The 7,549-nt window shown below is 42.6% G+C and overlaps 1 protein-coding gene and 1 long non-coding RNA gene across 10 annotated transcripts; both read left to right on the forward strand.

Moving 5' to 3' along the window:
* Positions 1 to 203: 203 nt before the first annotated feature.
* On the forward strand, positions 204 to 3,807 carry LOC119268075. The gene is made up of 2 exons (XR_005132857.1): positions 204 to 496; positions 3,556 to 3,807. It is a non-coding gene; the product is annotated as an uncharacterized LOC119268075 (long non-coding RNA).
* A 286-nt stretch (positions 3,808 to 4,093) lies between these two features.
* LOC119268074 lies at positions 4,094 to 7,199 on the forward strand. Of its 9 annotated transcripts, XR_005132856.1 has the most exons (5): positions 4,094 to 4,733; positions 4,958 to 5,033; positions 5,984 to 6,087; positions 6,443 to 6,557; positions 6,639 to 7,199. XR_005132856.1 is itself a non-coding variant. In XM_037549568.1 (4 exons), the coding sequence occupies exons 1-3, from the start codon at positions 4,271 to 4,273 to the stop codon at positions 5,776 to 5,778; spliced, it is 636 nt and encodes a 211-aa protein (XP_037405465.1). In that variant the 5' UTR covers positions 4,094 to 4,270; the 3' UTR covers positions 5,779 to 6,557; positions 6,639 to 7,199. The 9 variants fall into 9 exon arrangements, 6 of the variants coding, with proteins under 6 accessions (XP_037405465.1, XP_037405469.1, XP_037405467.1 ...); XR_005132855.1 differs by having other exon boundaries at positions 4,958 to 6,137; XR_005132854.1 differs by having other exon boundaries at positions 4,958 to 6,087.
* Positions 7,200 to 7,549: the final 350 nt, after the last annotated feature.

Consider the following 7,549-nt stretch of genomic DNA (forward strand, 5'->3'; position numbering starts at 1 on the left):
TTCGGCTCTCCTGCTGGGAGCCCTGCATGCGCTATTGTGCAGGGCCAATCGTTAATCAACACATGTACCCATGGACCCCACCACTTAATAAACAGATTTTGTTTTGTTTGGTTTCTAAAAAGTCCTTTCCCTTGACTTATCCGCCGCGGACACTTCAAGCTAGTACCATTATTCCACTGAGCTGAGCTTCGTGAGAGAGAGGATTCGAGAAAGTGAGGTCCACCGTCCGGCGGTCCAGGCTCGTGGCCGTGGCCAGCGACAGAGGGAGCAGCCGCTGCTGCCGCTGCCTTACTCCGGCGCGCCCAAGCCCTAGCTGAGGCTGGAGTTCCTACTCTGGCATGCCGTCGTTCCCCTCCTGGACCGAGCAGATCCATTGAAGGTGGGGACCTACAGGGTGTGCGGTCGGCTGGGTGCAATGCTGCTTCGCTGGGATGCCGGAGGAGGTCGTGCAGGCGCACATCAAGACGAAAGGCCGATGCACACTCATCAGACATAGGTTAGTGGTAGCTAATTTCTTCATCTATATCTTGTACTAGTAGCTAGCTTTTGATGCCTTCAGACTAGTACAGGGGCCATCCAATTAATTACTGCATAGTATATTGCTAGGATAACAATTAATTTGAGATTGAACTAGCTTCAATGATTTCAAACTAGGCAGCCTCATGTGGACATGTTCTCTGTTTTAAGGCACACAAGAGTCACAGAAATCTCAATTTGGTGAAAGATCCTTGTGGATTGAACCATAGAAAAATAACCAGCAACTAATCAGTACACTTTTATGTCTCCATTTAGAATAAATCCGTTATACATCTCACATCAAAAGGAATAGTAAGATAAACTATTACATCAGGACGTTATTGTTTTGTAGAGAAATTCTGAGAAGCAATATTTATACGGAGCTATTTGAAAGTGCTATCTTGTCCATGGCTTGATTGGCTACCCAAGTCCTGAAATAAGGAAGGAACGATTTTGTGTGATAAATAAACTTGAATTTGAGAGTCTGACTTATAAGTGAAACAATACCTTAGTCGGCAGCTGGTCATTTTGATATGTTGGCCAATCTGAGGTGGGTATCAATATAGAACTCTACATACAGTTTAAAGTTAATGGAAGTGAATGACCTATGCATGTTCATCTTAATTTTTAATGACTAACTAAATAAATATACCCAACTTGGTTGAGTACCATAATAGAAATATGGTTGTTGTGGTTGCAAGCCGAGTAACTGCTGAAAAGAAGTAGCATTTTGCCTGCGATAGTTGAGGCAGGCCATGATGCAATAGTTGCAAATTATAATTCTCTGGCTGTGGTACTGGTGTTATAATCTGAGGAAGTTGATGCAAATTGTAGTTCTCTGTCTGTGGTTGCGGAGGCATAGATCGTGGCAATACTTGCAAATTGTAGTTCGTAGGTTGTGGTTGTGGAGGCATAGCACGCGACAATACTTGCAAATTGTAGTCTGTAGCTTATGGGTTTGGAGGCATAGCGTGCGGCAATACCTGCGAATTGTAGTTCATAGCTTGTGGTAGTGGAGGCATAGCGCGCGATGATACTTGCAAACTGTAGTACGTAGCTTGTGGTTTTGGAGGCATAGCGTGCGGCAATACTTGCGAATTGTAGGTCGCAACATGTGGTAGTGGAGGCATAGTGTGCGGAGATACTTGCAAACTATAGTTCGTAGCATGTGGTACTAGAGGCATGGTACTCTATAGTACTTGCAAGTTGGAGTAATGATTTGACATGGTGAAACTAGGATTTGCTTCAGTTGAGGCAGAAGCACAATCATCATTCTATTCTTGCATGTTGTTGCTTGACCTATTTGCAAAAGGAATTGTTAGATCTATTTAACATGAGAAAATATTTATGTACCCATTTCCTATGCTATACCATACCTTTCTTCCGTGTATTCATACTGTTTAGTTCCAAACCAGATTTAATCCTCTTACTGCTATTTCCTTTTTCTTTTCTCTTTATTCCATGTGCTTGGACGACGTTCTCATTGTTGCATTCAACTAGTTGTTTCTCTGCTTGCTTCTCAGCTTGTTCATGATTTGATGGGATATCATTCGACTTGTTGCTTCCATGTAAAATCTGGTTCACCTTTTCCATTAGTTCAATTGACATACTTTGCAGTAGTGCATATGTCTCTTTGTTTGCTGTTGCTTTGCTCAAAATGTTATTGTAAGTGCGATATAGTGATCCATACTGCCTAGCTAGCACCACTCTAGCATCTTCATCATCAGCGCACTTTTGAATTGCATGTGATGGCCCTGATTTTGCTTGCCTTGTCCATCTTTTCAAGATATATTCCGATGCCAACTCCTTAATATTGTTGTGGTCCAACACCTTCAGTGCATGACGGCACAATACCCCTACAAATTTAAACTTTTTGCATGAGCATGAAACTTTTTATCCATCATGGTCTGCCATAACTATTTGTCTTAAAGGTTGTGTCAAAGCATACCACATCACCAAAGTAGTGATAATCTAATATTGATCTTGCATCTGCCCAGAATATGTTAGTCATCATATCCTCTTCATCTACTTGTATTGCATAAAAAATGAAGGATTTTCCATTTGCTTCTCCTGTAGATATTGAAGAATGGCACCTGTATCTCCTTCTTGGATTGATTGCATACGCTTTGATCGGAGATAATTTTTATTATCTTTGTGACACAAGCAAAGACTTTGTCACCCTCCTGCTTGCCTACTCATCACTTCATGACCAGATTTTGGTCTAATACCTGAATCATTTAAAATGTCAATCTGGGCCTTCTGAACTTCTGTAATTCTTCTTTGGGATCGTAGTAGATGGGCTTTGCTTGGAGTTACCAATTCATGATTATGGGCATCCTCAAAGCTACTTACAACATATTTTCTGTTAGCACTTATTTTAATGGTCATCTCTGCCAGACACCCAACTCTTGTATCTGCTCGCTTCCGCTGGCATTGTTCCTTGCTCTTGTCCTTGAAACCTGCCTTTGAGCATACAAATTTCTTTGTTCGAATAACATTCGTTGAAGATTTATCATGCCAAAATTTCCTAACACTGAAACCTGCATGTCCTGCATAAGCATTATAAAACTCATATGCTATATCTTCATTCTTAAATTCCATTCCTATCTCTGGCTTTAACCGTTTGCTGTAATAATCAGCTGTGTTTCGACTTGCCTCTCCCACATTTGTGGTCTCCTTATCTACAGAACATAAAAATATCATATACTAATTAGTTCATGGGTGAAACATTTTTGTAAAGAAAACCACACGATGTTCAGTCCTGTTGTAGTGAAACGTGAACAACACTTGAAGATTCAAAAACATATTTTGCCAAATAACGCACTGTATTCATAGGAGCATTACCAAAAAAATTACTTTTTTCTTAGATACAATATTCTCTATCATTACAATTGGCAAAAAGACACAAACAGACCAATGGAAGATGAAGTACAAGGAGCTAAGTCTCAGGGATTAATCTGCTTGTCATAGATTAAGTTCTTAGTTTGTTTCTATTTAATCTTGTCTCCTCCATATGATGAGAGTGTTGATAATTTGCAGATTCAAGGCACAACACTGTAGATGATTTAGTCACGGGAGCTCCTTCCATGTCGAAGAACACCGTAGATGCTGGTCCACGTCAAAGGGCAATTCTCTATCGATCCTGATCTATTCTTGTGTGATCCACAATGGAGTAGATAGATAGGAGAAAGGGTGTTGGAGATTTTGGTGGCAGGCTGTTGATACGCGGGGAAAAGAAAGGCAGTTTTGCTGATTTTCTGTAATTAGAGATATACGATCTGGTGGGTTGTTAGAGTGATGGGTCCACTAGGCCACGTGTTGGCCGCTGGTTGACCCTGCACGATAGTGCGTGCAGGGATCCCACCAGGAGAGCCCGACCTAGCGCTGCCCGCGTCATGCGTCGTGCGTCATGGGAGCAGTTGCGGAGGGGACGGCCGGTGCGTGTGCACCCGGCTTCTGTAACCGTCTTTGGCATGCCGCGATGACGGGTGGGCCGGCGCTGCTCGTGGTCCCGCTCGTCGGCTGCACTAGATGCGTGTCTCGTCGGGGTCACCACATCGTCGTTTTCGTTCGCGTCTGGTGTTGGAGAGAGTTGTGCGGCTGACTCCTGCGTCGTGCTCTGCCTGGCCCCTGCGCCATGCCGCGTCTCGTCTAAGGCAGCAGGAGCGTGCGGTGTGGGTGCCCCCAAACCATAGGTCTCCTCGCTCCTCCCTTCCTCCCCCTCCCCCCGGCAGCCCGAGGAGCTCTGCCATCGATGAGATCCAGCGCCTCCCAAGGTCCTTATCCACCACAGCTCGCGAGGAAGCTGCGGGAGGAGATCAACCGGGCATTCGCCGGCCGGAGAAGGAGGAGAGGCGCAGATGCCAGCCAGGAAGGTGGATCGGTTCGCCTCCGCTGTGCCGTGAGCACCGCCGCCGCCTTTGCATCCACCTTGCTCCGCGTAGCAGCATGTGTGCGGAAGCATGGACAGGTGACCACGAGTAGATGGCGTCGGCGGCAACAGCAACACGCACGGTGTGATGGGCGCGGCCTGCCCGCAGGCATTCTAGGCTTGCGTGCCCGATGGCTCGGAACGCGCGCGCCCGGCGCACAGGAGGTATATGCCTTGGAGCACGCCGGCGGCAACGTGCACCGCGAGGTCCCGGAGCAGCCCGGCCAGTACAGAGCCCCTCCGTATTGGACGGACCCTGCGACTCCATCCTCGCCTCCACTCACAGGTAATCCCCTTCCCCTCCGTGGCCTCTCTTTCTTCTGAACCATCTCTCTTTTCAGACCCTCTCTCTATTACACATTTGCATGAAAAAACAAAAGTAAAAGGGAAAACTTACTTTGGGTTCATATGGTGCTGTCTAACAACAAAATGATTGTTAATGAAAGGTTTGGGTGCAGGTATTCTCAAATCAAGGTCTTTTATTTAATTAGCTGGATAACTACTTTTCAGGTCTATGCCGATTTCCACAACAACACTGCCTTCAACTTTCTCATTTCCCCGGCTCTGCATACAAGGTGCAAACTAGGTATGCCATCTTGTTATCGCTTGTTCAGTCGCTTTCTGGTTTATTCCCTTTCACCTACATATGGTGAGGCAGTCTGTGGAATTTAGGGGCTGGTTTGAACCAATTACAATGATGTAGTGGTGCGGATCATTTCAGTCACCGACTTTATATTGTGGTCAGCTTGTTTGTCTTCTTGCTCATGCATTCTAATACATGATGTCCTGATGATTTGTGAAGTTCTGTGTATCACGTGATCAGCTGCACATCAGGTAGCATGGCAGCTTGATTGTTGCTTTTAGGATGTACATGTACCCAGGTGGATCAAATACAGATAGCGATCATATATTTTTGTTTACTCGTGTGTTTTTCATGTGTCTGCCAAGAATTTCGACAAATTGATTATATCATTCAGATGTATTCAGGCCAGGTTTCTATGATCCAAAAAAATCATGTGGCACTGGCTTTCTTGTTACATACAAAACTAAATGTGGACAAGTATATATGTCATTTTTTGGTAACTGACAAAAGTTTATCTGGCACTGACTATTGCGATGCATCTTTCTACGTGTGTGTATTTATTTGCATTATCAATATTTTCCTCCAAATCATTTGTTGGTCATAAATTATTTTGCATTATTGATGATTAATTTGCAATTGAAATGACAACAGGGCCGGGTTTTATAAGTGTAATGGGTTCAAGTGTGACCTTCCAGTCAAAAAATGTCCTCAGCAAGAAGCTTATGTGAAGATCCCTTTTCTACTTTGAATGAACTTACTGTATATATCTCTTATTTAGTTTAGTTCATCATTCAGAGATGCATGGTGGAATATTTTTGTCCTTCACAGGTTAAATGAGCATTGCGTAAAAGTCTGTCCAAGTCTCTTTCTTATTCTTCTATAAACTGGAAGGCAAATATAGATTTCTCATGCATAGTTTATCAATCATGATCTCACCTCCTTTCTATATGCAGACAGTGTGGTACTCACTGGGGATGCTTGCAGATTGGTAGTGGATGTGTGCAGTGATGGAGGGTTATGTCCCTATGGGTGACAGGCATGGTGATGTTCACCACTGGTATGGAGAGAATAGGGAAAAAGATAACTTCCCTTGAGCTATGAAATGTGGTAACGAAATTACAAATCATTGTGGTGATATAACTCTTTCATATGACCAAAATGAAATCGCATTGCACTAATTAAAGAATCTCCTACTATATTTGTTATTTCATTCTATAATTTATGTTTATACAATGAAAACGAACCTGCTAAATTCTCTAGGACAAATGCTGGGATGAAATCCGCTGCAGAGCCTCATGTGCTTCAAGTTTTCCATATGAATAAGAATTACGTACTCTTTTTCTGTGGTACGAACACATTTCCAGACCTATCAAGGCCAAGCTGCTAGCTAATTTTAATTTATTTTTATGCAGATGAATCAACAAGTGTTCTCCAAAAGGCTGAAGGTGAATATCAAGGCCATCGCCCTTTGATGATGCACACCCATGGTTTGTTCACCATAATGCAATGATAAGATGTTCTCGATGGGTATGTAGCAGGAATCTCTTGTAGAGTTCAAAACCAGCCTTATTACCAATCATTTATGATGTGGTTGTTCTTGTCTTTCAGTAGAACAAAAGAAGTGGAACAAATGGGTTTAACTTGTATGCCTACTCCTGTTGCGATAAGCATTTGGTTTCCATCTACAAGACAAGTTTCTGCTTGTGTAACGACAATACTGTCTGGGTCGTCCAGTTTTTAGCTATCATCTGTTCCAGGATCATCCTGACCATTGGGTTCCTCATGTTCTCCTTGGTGGTTCTGTACATTGTCTTAAGACGCATTGGCCTGTTGATACTGCAAATGAAGCTGGTTGATGCTAGAGATCAGGCTCAGTATCAGCTGAAGACATCTTGGAAAAAGTACAGGAGGGACCTGCTCAAACAAATGCTCCTCCCATCTATGATGAACTGTGATTTTACTTTCATCCATTGTTTATACATGAGCTTACATCCAGAAGCAAGCTTACCTCTTAGAGTTCTTATTTCTTAGTACATGTTGTCTAAAGTAAAATTTTCCCAAAAAGGCTATTACTGGTGTGTTAACCTACTGCTGGAATTGAGCTGAAATTGAAGTATGCTTTATATTGTATCCATCAAGCATAAAAAGTCAGTAGTCAAACTACATTCAGTTGGATGAAGTGTACACCATCGGTCCTAAGAGTATTATGGGTGTGTCAAGCAGGTTTTATAAGTTTGAAAATGCCCACTAGGGTCCTATATGTGATTAAGTCATTTATCGTGGGTTCTAACCTATCCTTTTTTAAAATAGCTAGCCTTCATGAATCTAATTTTCTTAACATGTAAGTATGTCGCCTCATCAAATAACATGGATGAAAAAAGGTCCACCTCAACATACAACCATACAAAAAAAAAATACAGCTCAACATGCAAACACGCGTAAGAATTTCAATCTATTATGTAGTTTATATTTAATAATTATTTTAAAATTATACAATAATAATACGCAATAAAACATAT

This window comes from Triticum dicoccoides, chromosome 3A (assembly GCF_002162155.2).
Source record: "Triticum dicoccoides isolate Atlit2015 ecotype Zavitan chromosome 3A, WEW_v2.0, whole genome shotgun sequence".
Taxonomy (NCBI): Eukaryota; Viridiplantae; Streptophyta; class Magnoliopsida; order Poales; family Poaceae; genus Triticum; species Triticum dicoccoides.

What these genes read in the sequence shown, in the direction of transcription:
- LOC119268074 (XM_037549569.1), top strand. Translation starts at nt 4,271, where the DNA reads ATGAGATCCAGCGCCTCCCAAGGTCCTTATCCACCACAGCTCGCGAGG. An exon ending in ATCCTCGCCTCCACTCACAG is followed by an intron (nt 4,734 to 4,957) that starts GTAATCCCCTTC and finishes ACTACTTTTCAG; the next exon opens with GTCTATGCCGATTTCCACAA. An exon ending in GCATACAAGGTGCAAACTAG is followed by an intron (nt 5,034 to 5,681) that starts GTATGCCATCTT and finishes AAATGACAACAG; the next exon opens with GGCCGGGTTTTATAAGTGTA.